The sequence below is a fragment of the Marmota flaviventris genome, chromosome 4, assembly GCF_047511675.1.
Source record: "Marmota flaviventris isolate mMarFla1 chromosome 4, mMarFla1.hap1, whole genome shotgun sequence".
In the NCBI taxonomy this organism is placed as follows: domain Eukaryota; kingdom Metazoa; phylum Chordata; class Mammalia; order Rodentia; family Sciuridae; genus Marmota; species Marmota flaviventris.
Window position 1 is genome coordinate 142,401,270 of NC_092501.1, and position 18,748 is coordinate 142,420,017.

At 40.7% G+C, this 18,748-nt stretch overlaps 1 protein-coding gene across 3 annotated transcripts in view; it reads right to left on the minus strand.

Annotated features, from left to right (window-relative positions):
• Window positions 1–18,748, minus strand: part of Mtus2 (microtubule associated scaffold protein 2) — a 381,665-nt gene that overhangs the window by 170,135 nt on the left and 192,782 nt on the right. For all 3 annotated transcript variants that reach the window (XM_027928898.2, XM_027928897.2, XM_027928896.2), the window contains one exon: window positions 16,199–16,360. In XM_027928898.2, coding sequence (XP_027784699.2) covers window positions 16,199–16,360 — 162 coding nt within the window. The remainder of the gene's footprint in view (window positions 1–16,198; window positions 16,361–18,748) is intronic.

Sequence of the window (18,748 nt, forward strand, 5' to 3'; positions counted from 1 at the left end):
CATCAAACGATCTCATTGAATTTTACAGGACCTACTAGTAAAATTAGAGACTGATGAAGCTGCTGTGAAATTTCTGCGTAATTATTTTTCCTGCTCTCTGTCTTTTGACCATTTTGTAGCTTTCATGCTCCCTCATAAGAATTGGACGAAGAACGAGACAGTACATATATACAAATTATCACATATTTAATTGTTAGCAGGCCTAGTCCAAGATTTGAAGGGGAAAGCTTGGAAAGCCTCTAACTTTACAAAGAGGGAATTCTTGGCATTCACATGCATAGAATGCTGTTCCCCACCATCACTGTCTGGCAGCTTCTATCGAAACTTGAGGTTTCCACCTGTGGGCTTTGTGCACTCTGATCAGATCTCATTGTATGCATGACTTCACAGCATTTAGCATGACTTCAATAAAATAATCAGGTGTGTAAGCACGAATTTATGTTTCTCGTTCCTGACGTTCCATCAGCTCCACTGGGACAAGGACTGTGTCCATCTCATGCTTTGCCATCCCCTCAGATATTTAGCATGATGCTCAACTCAAAGAAGGTGTTCAATACATAATTGTTGAATGAATGAATGGATGGATGGATGGACAAATCCAAACCTGCAGCTATCCTCACTCCCTGAGATGTCAGAGGGTCTTTGGCTTCTGATCCACAGCGCCTCCTGGCCTTCCTTAGAGTGGCCAGACAGGACAGCAAATGGGCCGTCCTGCATGCCCCCTCAGATGCTCTCTTAATGATAAAGTGGACAGCTTCGCTCACCAGACACTGCATACATCATCCCCATCTCATCTTCATATCTCCGTCCTCATGCAAAGGGATGGGTCTCATATTTATTGCCCTCATTTTTCTCCTACAAAGATTCTTTTTTAAACACCTTTGTTTTCCTCCAACCTCCTCTATCCCCAAACTGATCGGTAGTTTCCCTGTTGGCTTTGCAATGACAAATAAGTCCAGGATACCATAGCAATTCAGACCCAGCCTCAGGGAGAATAGTCAACAGCAAGCAATAACACCATCTCACGAAGAGCCCAGGGCAACCTAATTGTTTTGAACTTGCCTCCTCCTGGTCTCACTCCTGGGATGCTTCTGAAAACTTCTGAGTCAAAAGGAACTTCCATGGGGGTAAGACGCCATTATTCTTTCATTATCAGAAAATAACCTGCTCTCGGAGCTATGTATGTTAAAGCAACTTCGATTATAATAAGAGCAACCCCCTCATCATCTCCAATCAAGATTCCAATAGCAGTCAAGTGACCCTTTTGCTTGCCCTGTCTTTTTCTAAATCTGAATATTTTTCTTTCCAGAAAAATCTTTCTCGGTTTCTTCATTAAAAGTATGCTCAGATAGGGGAGGTCATTTGTGAGTAGCGTGGAGGAGAGGGTGGGGAGAACTTTCACGGGCAGCTCCAGAACAGCTTGATAATGGTGACAAGCTACTTACATTTTGAAAATTATAGTGTGCCTTGTAATACTTAAATTTGTAGAATTTAACTGGAGATAACAACCTGTCTTTAAAGAAGAAAAATTAATCTTCATGATCCAAGTAGAGTTTCTGTAGTCCACAGATTAGCAGCCTCATGATTGCTGCAGATCTCTTTTTTTTTCATTAGGTAGGAGGAATCCAAGTAATAAGACACCAGCTGTTCCTTCTCTATAAGACCAGGGGAAGTCCTTCCATACCCTGGACTGAATAAAGGAGTTCTATTTTCATGCTAACATAATAGAATCAAAGGACCTATTGTCCAGGAAGTAATCTATCTCCAGATCAATATTTTCAACTGAAAATATTTCCTTACTTGCTACAATAGTATAAACCAGTTAGAGGAGTCAAGGGGTAAAGCCCAATTATTTGTGTACAATTGTATGGATCAATGAATGCACTGCAGAGATTTTATATTTGACATGTGAATAACGGAAGTTCGAAATCACTGAAAGACCCGCTAAGTATTTGAAAGGCTTGTAAACCCCCCATTTCCACAGCTATGGATAGGGCAGTTGGTGTGTGTGTGTGTGTGTGTGTGTGTGTGTGTATTATCATTAGCACTAAACCCACTACACCTCCGTTTGACATCATGTTGATGTCAATGAGGTAATGATCATTGACTTATAGAAGACATTAAGGGAGTGGGTCAAACTGGGTACAGTGGCACACAACTGTAATCCCAGAGAAACTGGAGACTGAGGCAGGAGGATCACAAATTCAAGGCCAGCCCCAGCAACTTAACAAGGCCCTAGCAACCTAGAGAAATCCTGTCTCAGAATAAAAAAATTAAAAAGGGGTGGGAAATTAGCTCAGTAGGAAAGCACCCCTGGGTTCAATCCTCAGTATCCCAGCCCCCACACACAAAGAGTGGATCATATTTCCACCTGCAAACATGTATAATACAATGCATTAGTTCTCATCCTGCATCTGAAACCCTGGGAAAGAGGGGTATGGAAGGATCACAGAGTTGTTGCACACGATCTGGGAAAACATATGTGACATAACTAAGCAGCAGAACTAAATAACTAAGATTCATTTATTAACTGGTCTCCATCTAAGGATATCAAGCAGCAGAGCACAGAGGTTAGGTCTGTAAGTTTTAAAGTCAGACAGACCTAGGTTGATTTTTCTCTGCCACAGAGAAGTTGCATGATTTGGGGGGAGTTACTTAATTTCTCTAAACCTCAGTTTCCTCTAGGATCAAATCAGGTAGAGGATATAAACCCCTAAGCATATTGCATGGTACAAAGAAAATTTCTAGTAAATAAATTTAAAAAAAGAGAAAAAAACGACTTAACAAAATGATGTTATTTTATGCATTTTATAACATTATTTCAGTTATCAACACATAATATCACAGTTTAGACAAATTTACCATCATAAATTGAACTGAGAAAATTATCACTTTAGAGGGTCAGTTGTACTCACATGTTGACCATTTACTTCTGTAAGTTCTCTAATCTCTGGCTTATAAGTCAGATTTCATAACAGGGAGACTTCTAGATTATATTAGTCTAGCTTCCATAATAAATCTTTTCACACAACTATTATTTACTATCGTATCACTGATTTGACTTTTGCTATAAGAAATAGCCATGGTCAAAATATTTACTATTTTTAAAGCCTCATGTCAATGTAACTTGGTATTTCCTCTTTTAGAAATTTAGCCTGGGAACATACAGGGAAACTTGTACATCAGTATGTTTGTGGGGAAGGGATAAACCAGCAGGCCTGTATTATTCAAAGCCTGCATGCTCCCCAAAAGGCCCGTTTCATGACTGGCCATTGGTCAGTTCCCGGGAGCTGAGCTCTTAGAATATTCTGACTGATCAAACCTGAGCCAATGCTGTAGCAATTTGCCTACATAGTTCATACACGGAATAGGTGCTGCATGTCTGGGTGACTGGTCTGTAATACAACCCTAGACAAACAGGCTTGGATGAACACCTCTCAATGGCAAGACTTTATTCATGCTGTTACAGGTCATTGTTGAAGCACAGCTGTGCAGTCCACTGTGGGAGACTTTTGGAAACTTGCACCTGCTTTCATTTGAATCTTGCCCCACGAGCTTTTCCCCTTTACTGATGTTACTCTAGATTCTTTTGCTGCCATAATAATAAAGACAACGACTTCTGAGTCCTATGAACTCTTCTAGGGAAGTCATCAAAGCTGAGGGTAGTCTTGATGAACTCCCCCAAAATATGTTTTTGCAAAATAAATGCTCCAGGATAGTAAAACATTGAGAACAATTAAAATACTGAAGACATAGACAGTTCTGTAGGTCAACAATCCTATAAATTATGGTTAATCAATATAAACTTATTATAACATAATAATAACATTTTTCCATACTTATCATGATATTGGAAAATTCTTGGTTATAATGTTAAGTATAAAAAAAGGATACAGAGCTATATACAAAGCACCAAATTAAGTATGAAAAATCCACATGCATATAGAGAAAAGACTGGAAGGAAATATGTCAATACACACTGTGGCTATTTAATGGACTCAGAGATTTTTAGATTTTTGTTAATTGTATCATTTTTCTGTATTCTTTGTGATTTTTTTCTCAGAAAAAAATCACTATCCTATTTTTTATTCAGTTGCTTTTATGTATTTTATCACAAAAATGAAAACATGTTTGGAAAAATTCTGTCAAGATAGAAGAACATAGTTCAAAAGTGAGAGTTCTCACTTCCCAGAAGAAGAAATACAATTGATCCACAAATATATGAAAAAGTGTTCAACATCTCTAGCAATTAGAGAAATGCAAATCAAAACTACACTAAGATTTCATCTCACTCCTGTCAGAATGGCAATCATCAAGAATACAGGCAACAATAAATGTTGGCGAGAATGTGGGGGAAAAGGCACACTTATACATTGCTGGTGGGACTGCAAATTGGTACAACCACTATGGAAAGCAGTATGGAGATTGCTCAGAAAACTAGGAATGGAACCACCATTTGACCCAGCTATGTCACTCCTTGGTTTATACTCAAAGGACTTAAAATCAGCACACTACAGTAATGCAGCCACATCTCTCAATTTATCATTCTTTTTTAAAAATATGTTTTAGTTGTAGATGAACACAATACCTTTATTTAATTAATTAATTTATTTATTTATATTTATGTGATGCTAAGGATTGAACTCAGTGCCTCACACATATGAGACAAGCACTCTATCATTGAGCCACAACCCCAGCCCAGCTTAGCATTCTTTTCAATGCTAGATGACTTTAATAGTAGAAACTTTTAATTTTTATGTAAGTTAAAATTCTGTCATTTTAAAAATGTTTTCTGTCTTGCTTAAAAGGGGCTCTCTATTCCAAAATTTTAAACTATTTTCTAATTATTATCAGAAACATTTAATTCATGGTCAGTTATGTTGTTCAATGTAATTCTTTAAAATTCCAAAAATGAAGATCTTAAAAATTTGTGCTAGGAAATAAGTTTTTCTCTTTTGATGAAATATAGGCACTTTCCTCCTGACTATGTCTCTTATTTTGCCCTTGCAGTCAGGAAACGCTGAACTTAGTTTTATCACACTTTTCTCTTTTTTTAAATTTGCATGTTTAGCCCCGTGCCTGTTATTCTAGGCCCTTGTCTGTAAACTACCCTGGATCTTTCCTGAAATCAGAAAGTGAGCAAATGACAAATAAATTACAATGTGAATTAAGAAATAATAAATAAAAAATGATTAAGTAAGTCATCAATAAAACCTATTAAGTTTAAGCATTCTCAGTTCATTCTTTTCTTATCCCATCTTACTATGAATTTTTGGTCTTCTAGAATGAACTGGAATCCAGATAATAGGATTATAGGCCTCTAACTCTCACTCTAATTATTAGGTTACCAATCCATTTACCTTATTGTGAGTCCCTCAAGGGCAAGGGTTGTTCTAATTATCCTTAGATGCCTGTGCCTTAAAGCAAGCAGAAGCAAGCAGATGTTTGCTGAATGAGTGAACTAGGAAAAAAAAAAACCTGCAAAAAACTCACATTAGAAATCTAGGTTAAAGGAAACAGCCTGGGTCTGTCCTGTTGCTGGTACATGTTGAATCTCCAATAATGGATGGCAGTCATTGAGCAGATGACACTGAGACACTGGAGCTCAGCATCATTAACTTGGAATCGCCAAGGGATGCAAGCAAAGAATCACAGGTTAGAAATGTTTCCGGGGCTGGGTGTGAAGCTCAGTGGTAGAACACTTGCCTAGCTTGTGCAAGGCCCTGGCTTCCATCCCCTGCACTACAAAAGATGAAAACGAAAACAAAAGGGAAAAAATAGAAATGCTTCCAACTAGGGGTTAAAACAACAAAACGGTGTGTTATCTAAGTAATTAAAATACCTGAAATACTTCTCAGACCCAAGAAATCCAATTATTTGGGGTTTAACTGTAATCTGCATGCCTAACGTCTGCTGTTTAGTTTGCCTGATGGCAGAACGAAGTACCATGAAACTAGATTTAATTTAAATTAGAATTTCAAACCCTTGGAATACATAAAACACTAAAATTCTGTAATAAAATTTACTTTTCAACAACAATGATCTTGAAATGCAAAGAGGTCTTAGAGTTGCATTAGACTTAGAAAAGAATAACTTGAACTCATTTTATGTATGTATGTATGTATGTATGTATGTATGTATGTATGTATGTTAAAATGTTCTCAGTTTAAGTATTTTAGCAGTTTGAAAGTCCTTAAAAATTTAATTAAAAAAGTAAGTTTTCTTTCTTTTTTTTTTCGGGGCGGGGAGTACTGGGGATTGAACCCAGGTGTCCTTAACCACTGGGCCATGTCCCCACTCCCTTTTTATATTTTATTTAGAGACAGGATCTTGCTAAGTTGCTTAGGACCTCACTAAGTTGCTGAGGCTGGCTTTGAACTCACAATCCTCCTGCCTCAGCCTCCCATGCCCCTGGGATTACAGGCATGCACCACCACACTGGGCAAGTTTTTAAAAATATTTATATAGAAAATCAGAAGACACTTCTCAAAGTGTAACCGATGTTTAACAAAAGCAGAAAAAATAGTTTTCAATACCTCAATATCATGTCTGTTAATTTAAAATTTCTCATAAGAACTGAAACCAAAACAATCATTTCTGGAGATAATTTTCAAATGAGCTTTCTACTTTGCTTTTCCCACCCCACATCCTGCTCTGATAATTCCATGTTCTCTGTTTTTTTAGGTGATGTCTGTGTCCCCTTCCTCACCCCACCTGTGCATCAAAACAAAATCTCCTGGTGCATCTCGGTCTCCTGTGTTGGAGAAAAGACAACACAGGCAGCCCTGGAACCTCACAAGGTTGGTGGGACTGAAGCCAAGGAGTCTGTGAACCAGCTGCAGCGTTCACAGGGGCCACAGCCAGGTGCTGACACAGTGGCTGGAGTGGGGTCCTCTGCCTAGGGCATCTGGGGTGTTATAATCCTTATTCTAAAGTACCTAGCTCCTCCCCGTTCAAGTCAACGATAGATTAATGTATAAAAAGTTTTATGCCTTGTGGAAATCAAAGGCAGAGCCTGTGGAACACTGAAGTTAAATTTCTGAGTAAATTCACACACTCTGCTATGCTCCACTCCCTCAGTGCAGACCCCAGAGGAGGAAAGAGGCAGCTGCCAGCTGTGGGTACCTAGGGGCCTTCTAATTTGCAATCAGTGGTGCGTGAGAAGCCAATCTCCCTGCGGTAGTCCCCAGAGGCTCAGAGCAGGTGTGTTCTAGGGGTATCTGCTAGAGCCTGTACTAGCAAAAAAGGTAAAAGGCACGTCTCTCACTTGCCCTAGGTAACTGGGTGGTCTTGATGCTTCATTATGCAACCACCTGTGGCAACTCACAAGTATTTTCTGAGCACACATTGTGATCTGTGCTTCCCAAGCCTTTAGGGGAACTGTGACTTCTATTCATTCAACAGGTATTTGCTGAGAGCCTGCTCTGTGCTGAGCACCCTGTTGGTGCTGAGTTTGGGGGAGAAGAAAGACAGGCATACTGTAAGGATCAGGGGCAGAGAGATTTCAGACACAGAAATCCTTAGACAATTATACCAGTGAGAAGAGCTATGAAAGGGGGAGGTCCCTTGAGAAAGAAAATTAGGCTAAGACCTAAAGAAAAGATAAATGTCAACAAGAAGGAGCAATGGGGTTGTATAGGGAGAGGGGGGCCGGTATTGGCCTATTTGGGCTACTATAACAAAACACCTGAGACTGGGTAATTTATAAACAAAATTTATTTCTCACAATTCTGGAGGCTGAGAAGTCTAAGAAAAGGTGCCAACAGGTTCAGTGTCCAGTGAGGGCCTCACAGACAGCCCTTCTATGTGTTTCCACAAGGCAAGAGGTGAAGAAGCTCCCTTAGGCCAGTTTCTTAAGGGCACTAACATCATTGATGAAGGCTCTGCCCTCATGACCTAAACACATTCCAAAGTCCTCCCCTCTTAATACCACACCTTGGAGATTAGGTTTCAACATAATGAGTTTTTGTGGAACACAAACATTCAGACCATAGCCAGGTCAGATACGAGGGATAAGGCATGTTCCTAACAGGGACCTACAAGAAAAAGTCACTATGATGCTGCCTGTTTTCAGAGAACTCCCAACATGAAGGGAACACAAAACAGGAAATTTAGCTATCTTTTTTTGGTACTGGGGATTGAACTCAGGGGCACTTGACCACTGAGCCACATCCTCAGCCCAATTTTGTATTTTATTTAGAGACAGAATCTCACTGAGTTGCTTAGCGCCAAGCTTTTGCTGAGGCTGGCTTTGAACTCTCAGTCCTCCTATCTCAGCCTCCTGAGCCGCTGGGATTACAGGTGTGCACCACCGTGCCTGGCTTTAGGTACCTTTTAAAGAAGTAGGTAAATATAAAGGACTTATGGACAAAAAGCAGCAATAATAATCACTTAGAGAAAGGGCTTTTGGGATTTTCACTTTTTCCCCTCTCCTAGCTTTGGAAATGTGCAGACCATTTTAATTGAAAGCATTTGGGACCATGCATGCATTATGGATTGCAATATGGGTTTACTCTGCACTAGTGAATGCGTGTTTTTGAGGAAGGAAGTTAGTTCAGGGGGAAAGGGCAGATTATTCATGGTTAGGACAAAGTGTAGGCAAAACAAGGAAAGGAAGACCAATTTCAGTGAATACCTAGTAGTTTTCAAAAAAGGCCTTCTTCTGCCTCTCAGAGACTGGAAAGAACCCATGACCCCTAAAATTTCTTCACATTCTAATTAGCCCTCTCAGACTACGTAAGACTCAGAGAGCACTTATTAAATATATGCCATGTTTTATGTCTTTTCATTTCTATTAATTTTCAAAATATTAATCCCATGAAGTGTGTGCTACTATTCCCCCTTTTTGTTTTTAAACCAATTGAGAAATTTGAAGAGTTTACGGCAGGTCCAATGGCTAGGATGGGTGGAGCCGGGGGGGCCCACCCAGGCTCCAGGGGGAGTGCCGCACACTGACCACCCTGCCTCCAGTCCACACTTGACCTGCCCTGGGAAAGGATGTTTGATCTCCTGCCTATAAAAATTAAAAAGTTCATATCATGTGCTTTAATTACTGGAGCTCCAGCAAGCCCCTGGGCTCCAGTGACAACATCTTTTACAACCATATGGTTGGAAAAGAAAAGGTCTTTCAATTTGCTGTAGAAACACAGGAAAACCTTTTTTTTTTTTTTTTTCCAGTTTTGTGAAAGACTGGTAACAACTGGATTTATTTTATCACATGCAAGTCAGTCTAGCAGTGCTGACACACCGCAACCCTTAGAAGGAAGAGAGGACTTGGCTTTGCTGCAATCTCTGAGCCTGTCCTCTTAAAAAGCAGAGGCTGTGATAATAATAGATGCTACTCCTTGGTTTGGCTGGGCCCCTGGGGGGTGCACTGGTGTTCTGTTGTCTTCACTTCCCAACCGGCAGGGAACGCAGGGTCAGAAAACAAGGTGTCAAAACTCCTTCAGACCCACCTCCAAAGTCAAGTGGAGCCTTGTGGGGTGGACAAAGAGAAGAAGTGCAGGTCCTTTCCTGCACCAGCCCCTCACCCAGCTCCATGCTGGGACCCCCAGTCTCCTCCTCGCCCCTCCCCCATACCTAACAGGCCTGGCTCCCCTTCTTCACCTTGGCCCCCTCCTCCTTGGTTCTTCTAAACACAAAGCTAAGTGCCACACCTTCTAAATCCCGGGACTGCCTTCATCTGTATCTGTGCTTTCCCTTTAAGTAATCCCCCCACCCCGCCCCCCCTGTTTTCCTTCCTTCACCTTTCCCATTCATCAATAATGGGCCTCCACTCCTGGTTTGCATTTGGTCCTCTGAAAGCTCTTCTTCCTGCAGGAGGGCTTTGTCTGCCTGGTTCTCCCATTTTGGCGATCCCGAGGTAACTGCCTTCAGATCCGCCCTTCCTTTGTTCTTTCCTAGGCAAATTCACATAAAAAGCCATTGCTTCAGCTCCCAGCGCGAGTGAGTAGAATGGCCTAGAAGTTCCAGATCTAGATCTCCAACTTCCTTAGAGCTGCAGGCTGCCTACTTCCTGTTCTTTCTGGACAGTTTCATCTCATCCAAAATCAGATTTACCAGCGTTTCTCTAAACGTGTCCTTTTGCTTTCAGTCTGGTAATTAAGGGCAGCATCACCATCCAGTTGTCTGAGTGAGGAAGCTGTTAGCCATCCTTAACAGGCCCTCCACATGTTAGGCAATATAATAGCTCACTACAACACATATCTACAATGTTTTAAGCAATTGTGTCTTTGTGCTTCTCCACCACCAACTTTGGGAGACAGGAATCATGTCTCATTTATCTCTCTATCTCCAGAACATTCTACCTGCCAGCATTATACTCAGTTATCTGGTCACTGAATCAATAAAGATAGAACAACAACATTTCCTGTCCTAAGCCTGGAACTAGTCATTTCTTCAAGGACCCCTGTGTCCCATGAATGGGAAATGAATTTAGAGATGACAATTTGTGTACTAGGGGTGCTCCCTACCTGTGGTTCAGTCATTGTTTATAACTTTCCAGTGGTCAGAATTGAGATTTTTTTTAAAAGATAAATTTCAGATGAGTTCATATCTCATCCCATAATACTTGTATCATATTTATTCCATGATACAGAAATTCAGAATACCAGCAGATGCAGAACCACAATACTGACACTACCACCAATATTATAATAACTTAAAACAGTTTAGGATTTTTGTTGCAATACTTTCTGAACCCAGGGTAGGTACTACTGGAGATGAACATCAAATTACTGGATTTTAAAGTTACTTGGATAGTTCTTCTTAGTGTAGTCATCTCACCAATAGGGTACATATTACTTTCATCTGTTTAATGTCATTTTTGTTATTTTAGATATCATCTTTTAAAGTTCAATGTGAATATATAATTACGTAAAACATTATGTGGTTTCAAAGTCAGATCTATAAAATAAGGTTGATTCAAAGATTATTATTAGCCTCTAACCCTCTTCCCTCCTCCTCATCTTTCTTTTCCCCTATGGGTAATAAGTTTTAAAAAATTGCAACTTTTTTTTACATAGTTTTACCCTTATAATAGGTGCATAGATAACATAAAATGTCCCAATTGTTAGATAAAAGGTAGCCTACCATGCACACTTTCCTCCACTTTACATTTATCCCCTAATGGTATGTCCTGGAAATCACTTTGGGGAGGTAAATGGAGCTATTTTCCCATCCACCTAACAGCTGCAAGTACTGCACCCTGGGGACGGATCACAACTTATCCACCTCCCCAGTCATGGGTACTTGAGTCTTTTGCTATTCTAAACAGTGCTGCCCTGAATCACTTTGTGCACTGCATCTTTGCCCCTCTACCTTTGGGAGAGAGTCCTAGGACAGGGACTACTAAGTCAAAGAATAAATGTACATGGGATTTTGTTAGCTACTGCCAACTTCCTCTTCATAAGAGTTGTACCATGTTAAATTCCCACCAGACATGTATGAGAATGCCTGTTTCCAGGAAGCCTCACAAATGCAGTATGTGGTCAAACTTCTGTATTTTGTGTTCAAGTATAATATTGTGTAGTCCATTGTAGTTTCATTTTACATTTTTTCTTATTATGAGTAGGGTCGATCATCCTTTCATATGCTTAAGATCCATTTGCATTTTTTTTTTCTAAAAACTGCCCCTTCGAATTCCTAGTCTGTTTTTCTATAATCGTAGTTCACAGAGTATGAGTCCCCAGACCACCAGGAACAGCAACATCACCTGGAAATTTGTTAGAATGTAAATTTATCTGATCCCAAACTGAACCTAAGAAATTCTGGGGATAGTCCCCAGTAATTTTTTTTTTAATCCTACAGATGACTGATGCATTAAAGTTTGAGAAACATTGGTCTACAGGGTTGATTCCACAACTGTACTTTAACTGACCATGGGCTTATGTAATTATTTTCTAGTTAAAGCAAGGCCAAACTATTGAGAATCTGGAATTGAAAGATTGAAATGCCAGGTGACATTCATTCATTCATTCAATTGTTGATTCATTCAACCATTAACAAGCAGATGTTAAGTACCTACTATGAATCAGTCCCTGGTGGCAGGCAAGGGGGAAACTGTTTAACCAAAGAGACATGGTCACTGCTCCAAAAAGTTACCTTCCCCAAGGAAGAAAAAACTCAACAACTTAGATCTTTCCAAAGGAAATTATGAAATATTACTGCAGCATAAAGCAGGGTTTTAAGCTAGTCTAGTGATAACACTTTTAAATAATATTGAGATGATACTTTAGACCCATCAAGGAGATGAAAATTTTAGACAGGGATAATACCAATTGGATATGAGGTGTCCTCCCAAAGCTCTTGTGTTAATACACAATGTTTAGAGGTAAAATGATTGGATTGTGAGAGCTATAATCTCACAATCTTAGTTCATCTTAGTTTGAATGGATTAAATGGGTAGTAACTACAGGCAGTGGGGAGAGGCTGGAGGAGGTGGGTCACTGGTGTGCACTGGAAGGGTGCATCTTCCCTGTGGTTCCTTCCCTGACCCCTCTGCTTCCTGACCCTGCCATGAGATGAGCAGCTTTCCTCCCCTGGGCCCTTCCCCCATGATGTGCTGCCTCACCTTGGGCTCTGAGCAATGGAGTTGGCCACCTGTGGACTGAGACCTCTAAAACCATGAGCCCCAAATAAACTTTCCCTCCTTTAGTTGTTCTTGCTAGGTATTTTGGACACAGTGATGAAAATCTAACTAAAACAGAAGTTGGTTTACTGAGGAGGAGGGTCCTTGCTGTGACTAATCTCACCATGGGACTCAGAAGCCTTTGGAGTTTGTTTGCAGGAAGAATTTTGAAAAGATTATAGAGATGCAGATTTTTGTAAGTGGGGCTTGGTGGGTGACTTTGGTGGGAGCTCAGAAGATCAGAATGCTTCTAGGAATATAGACTGTGCTCATGAGGTTTCAGAAGAAAATGAGAACTCTGTTGGGAACTGAATTAGAGATTACTTGTATTATCTTCTGGCAAATAAACTGGACTACATTTTTCCTATGTTTGGAGACTTTGTATGAATCTTAATTTTAAAATGATGGACTAATTAATCTGGGGGAGGAAATTTCAAGGCAGCACCACATTCACTCAGTGGCATGGATGTTGTTGGCAGCTTTTAGCCAGGTTTCATGTGAGAATTAGGAGCAAGAGATAGAGATAAAAGGATTTTACAATTTGCAATTTGGCCAGAAGAGTGGATGTAAAGCTGGGGCCACAGAAGGTGTGTTTAAAGAGATTATAGTTCCTAAAGAGATGCTAAGTACTTTGTACAGAGACAATTGGAAAGCCAACTCAAGGGCACCTTTTTAAGGAATTTGCAGGACCATACCTACTTCAGGTTCCAGGATGTAGAAGGAAAAATTATTTTGAGAAGAGATTGTGGGGGAGCCCTTCTTGCAAAGAGGGTCCTAGGAAGTTGTTCATACTGAGCCACATACTCAGAAGAAACTACAGACATGATTCCCAGGGGCCCAGGCATTGTGTGAGCTGGCAGCAAACCTTGTCATCATTCACATGATGTTGGTTCTGCAGGAATGCGGGATGCTCAAGTTAAGGGATCATGGAAGCTTCCACTGAGATTTCAAAGGGAGGCCTGGGAAGTCAGCCAAAGTGTAGGTAGGTGGAGTCCTTTTAGGCTGCCCCCAGGAGGGTGATTTGTGAAGTTGCAAAGGTAAAGCCGAAGCTGGAATGGAGACACCAGTAATTAAGAGATGCTACTAATGTGGACCATGGACTATTTGCTGAGAGAAGCTGCTGGCTGCATAGAGACTCAGACTAAAAGAGAGTCCCTTCGCTCTGCAACCAGCAAGGCCAAAGGGGTGGGCTGTCAAAGCCCTTTGGAAATAACACCTCACAGCCAAGTGTCCTAGACGCTTACAAGGAATTAAGGGACCTGTTTGCCTGACTGGGTTTAGGTCTTTCCTCGGCCCCATCCCTTCTTTCTATGCCCCTATTTCTCCCATTTGGAATGGGAATTTTTGTGTCACTGTATATTGGATATGTGTAACTTGTTTTTGGTTTTCAAGGGGTTCAAGGTCAAGAGTTTTTATTGTCTCTCAGAAGAGACTTTGGGCTTGGACTTTTGGGCAAGGCTGGAACTGTGAAGACTATGGGACTCATGGAGAGGGACTAAACACATTTTGCATTGTGAGAGGGGTACAGACTTTGAGAGCCAGGGATGCAGTGTTATGGTTTAGATATGAAGTGTCCCCTAAAATCTTGCATGATACATTAATGATTGGTTTGTGAGAACTATAACCTTATCTAACTGGTTGGTAACTGTAGGCAGGTGAGGTATGGCTAGAGGAAGTGGATCACTGGGATGTTCCCTGGAAAGGTGACTCTTCCCTGTGTCCCCTTCCTTCTTCCCCCTCTCTCTGCTTCCTGACCCTGCCATGAGGTGAGCAGCTCTCCTTCTTGGGGCTCTTCCCTTATGATGTGTTACCTCATCTTGGGTCCAGAACAATACAGTTGGCTCTAGACTGAGACCTCTGAAACTGTGTGTCCCAAATCAACTTTCCCTCCTCTAAATTGTTCTTTGGTTACAATGATGAAAAGCTAACTAAAGCACCAATCCCAAGTGGAGAGATTGGAGTGGAAACAAACATTGCGGCCTCTTTGCAAAGGAATCTAGAGATACCTATGGGTGCTTTAAACAAAGCGAGTTCATTCCTGGGAATTGATCTCATGCAAAGAATGCTCGCCTTTGAAGGTTACTTACTGCAGCACTGATCATCAAGGCAAACACCCACAACAAAGAGAGTGCCCATTTAGCAGGGAATAGTTGAATAAATCATGCTATATCCCCACCCGGCAGCCATTGAAATGAATAGCTATATCATTAATTTGAAGGTATTTCTATGATATATTGAGTAAGAAATGCAACATGTAGAAAAATGGGTATATAGGTTGAGTGTCCCTTATTCAAAATATTTGGAACCAGAAGTGTTTCAGATTTTATTTTAAAAAAGATTTTGGAATATTTGCATACAGATAATATCTTGGGAATGTGACTCAAGTCTAAATATGAAATTAATTCGTGTTTCATACATACCTCATACTCATAGCCTGAAGGTAATTTTATACAACATTGTTAGCATGCCTGAGGTTTTTTTTTTCTTTCGTTTGTTTGTTTTTTCACCCTTGTTTTGTCTGCAACCCATCACATGAAGACAGGTGGGAATGTTCTACTTGTGGAATTTTATCAGTGTTCATAAAGTTTCAGATTTTGAAGCACACAGGATTTCAGACAAGGGATGCTCAATCTGTAATGCCATCACATTTTTAAAAGCTCATAAAATACATATGTGTGTCGATATGTGTGTGTGTATGTGTATATATATATACATATGATAAATATGTATGATTATATTCACATAAATATATATGATTATATTCACAGAAGAAAAATTTGGAGAAGAAAATACCAGAGTGAACCATCTACAGTGGATCGGGGCTCAACACACACTCTGCCTTCCTGATAACATGTCTCCTATAGCCCAGATGATGGAAAGCTGACAATATGCTCAGATGTCCCTGCTGGTGACAGATGCACTGTGTGAGACAAGGCAGGAGAAAGCACAGGAGGGGCCACACCTGGATGGTCTTGGCAGAGTCTACAGAACTTCCTTTCCCTCATCTTTACATAACTGAGTTCCCCATGTCCGGCCACTTGCTTCCTGGCACTGGAGAGGCAGGACACAGGGCTCCGTGTTGCCGGCATAGCGTGGCTCTCCATCCAACCTGTTGCAGTAGAAGCCAATCCCTGGGTCCTGCCCAGTTTTGGGGGTGTGAGCCTGGAGCCAGAAGGTGGCAGCAGTGCTAAGTGAGGTTTGGGGCTCATCCTGGAGGCACAGCCTGGAGCTCACTTATGCCCCCGCCTTTCTAATGATCTCATGAGTGCTCGCTTCCCTGAGCCAAATGCCAGTCAGCTTAAAATAGCTTTATTCTTGCTTTCTGAAATCAAGACTGTGATTCAAAGGGTTACTAGACAGGGGGAAGACGGGAGGCAGTTGAGGATTTCAACATATGAACATATGAAAGCACCTTGAAAACAAGAGCATTATTATTAATTTTAAATGCCCTTTAAGACTCATCTGTCATCTCACTTAAATAACTGATGTACACAGGGACTTTCAAAAGCCTTTTCACGAAAGCAGAAAGGGCACTCTGCCACGGAGCCTCTCCAGGACAGAAAGTCTTACCAGCAGGTGCAGAAGTAGACTTCGGTGCTGGAAGTAAACTCCTGCGGGGTGTTGTCACACTGGAGGATGCCGGAGGGGTCACTCGGCTGGCCCCCTTGGGTGTGTCCTTAGAAGGCAGAGCTGCCTTCAGAGCTGGCTGTTCTTCATTCCCAAAGGTTGAACCTGTGGGAGGCAGGGAGGCAGACAGTGTGTTAATTATAACTTCATGAAAAATGGATGACCCCCTTGCCTTTGGCACGTGCCAGCCAATCCTAAGCCTGCCATCTGCTGTCGAACTTGACCTCATTCTAAGTGAGTGTCCTTGAAAAGTATTTCTCTGGAACAGATATAGAAAAGGACTCCCTTTAGCTACTGCTTAAATGTCTGTTGCTTAAATCCCCTACACCAAAGGGGGCTCCACAAAAGCCTAGAGCCACCTTTCTTCTTTGAAGAGAAGTTGCTTGTGTACGTGGAGATTGTACGTGGAGATAAGCATCGACAGGATGACTCACAGAAGGATGAGCATCCCCTTTTTGAAACAAGTGTGAGTGACCTAGGAGAAGTGAGAATAAAACGACAGTTGTCCCTTGACATCAGCGGGGGATTGGTTCTAGGACCCCTGGGGATTTCAAAACCTGGAGATGCTCAAGTTCCTTATGTAAAATGGTGTGGCATTTATGTAGAACCTACACATATCCTGACATATAAAAATCATTACTCAATGACTTAACATCTCCAATAAAATGTGAATGCTGTGTATATCATTGTTACGTTGCATTGTTTAGGGAATAAGGATAAAAAAGCCTGGCCATGTTGAGCACAGATGCGACTTTTTCCTAAATACTTTTGATCCATAGTTGGTTAGACCTGCTGACGTGGATAGAGATTGACTATATATACTTGCCCTATACACCCAGGAAGTTTGTTCAGAGACCCCCAAATTCCTGCTCATTTTGCCTCTAGAACAGGAGGTGTGGGATGAAGGTGGACGATGGTAGCACAAAACCAAGGAATCCCTTTGAAACTCATGGAAGTTATTTGTCTGAAAAGCTGAGGCCTCACCAAGCTGGCCTTCCCAGCAACCTCATTTATTTCAAAGGGAGAAGACATCTATAGATAACTGGATTGGTATTCAGTATAGAGATAGTCTTCCTCTATAGGAAGCTTATTATAATCCTAAAGACCTAGCACGAGATGTGTGGTCCAGATTTAAATATGAAAAGTTGTTGTGGACCAGACTTTATTTCTAGATCTTCTCAAAACTTTTGTGGTCTATATACTTGCAATTTCTTATCAATGATGCCACCATCAATTCCCTGTTAAAACGTAATCTTTTAAATATTTCTCTGAGTATAGCTATGAGGTCTAATCTCTAATCTCTTCATGTAGAGAGCCTCAGTATACTGAGGCTACTGCTTGTTTGGAACAAACCTGTCCATTCATAGGACCATGACCATCTACCATGAAAAAAAATTAAGCAATGACAGCTGGGAGAAGCACACAGCATCGGAGTGAAAGATTGTTTGTTTTTATCATTTTAAAATGAGAGTCAGAACATTCTATTTAGATAGGACCTGAACAAAATTGATAGCAATATTAAGATGGCTTTAGTGTTTATAACATACTAGAGTTTCATTCGATAATTTAAAGTAAGAGATTGTTGCTTTTCTCCCTCGGAAGAACTGTTTAAAATTGGTGAGATTTGTGTTGTTTCTAAAGAAAAGCATATCCGGAAAGGAAAAATAAAGAATGTGCTACTTCTTAAAACAGAACTTATGTACTGTAGTTCTTTTAAGTTCCGTGCAAGGATTTCAATGCTTCTAAATGTGGCTAAGAAAATGCATTTGACCTCTGCAAGCTGAAAAAATGCACTGAAACCCCACTGAAAGGATTTGCATTGTCCTGGGTGTCAGAAATGAAGCATGCACCTGTTTGCTTCAAACCCAATCAGGAAAAGCAACACCTTGAACTTGCAAAATAGTAAGTCTTATGAGTCTCAATTATCATGCAGGCTTACCAGCCCAGTGCCAGAATCCAGAGAATCTGATTTGTGTGATATTTCAGGTGGGGGTGGGGCTCACCCCCTAGAAATATTCCACGTGGGATTATCTGATGTCCAGCCCACTGCTGACATACTGCCAGAATAATCTATTCACTGAAATATGTAGGAGAAGCTTAATCAAGCTCAAACTGTTCACACAGTCTTTTATTTAACAATTTATTAAAATTTCTTAAAAAGAGAAATATTTCATATCATTTGCAGAGTTCAAATGTCCTTTGATCAAGTCCTCTTGCATCTGGCTTCATTTTCTTATATGCAATTTATCATTCAGTGAACGTATCAATTTAGAGATTTGGCTTCTTTCCAGGCTGGGAAGAATTCATCTGGGAAGTGTGTGTTTCTGGGAAGCTATGTACTCCGCTCTCAGGACTTGAAAATACCCAAAACTAAAATACAATAAAGAACTATAAAAACTCTTATTTTGTCCATCACTGTGGGACGCAGCCAGCAATAAACAGATCCACTCTTCAAAAACCAGCTTCAGCTGGCCAGAAATTAAAGCTGCATTA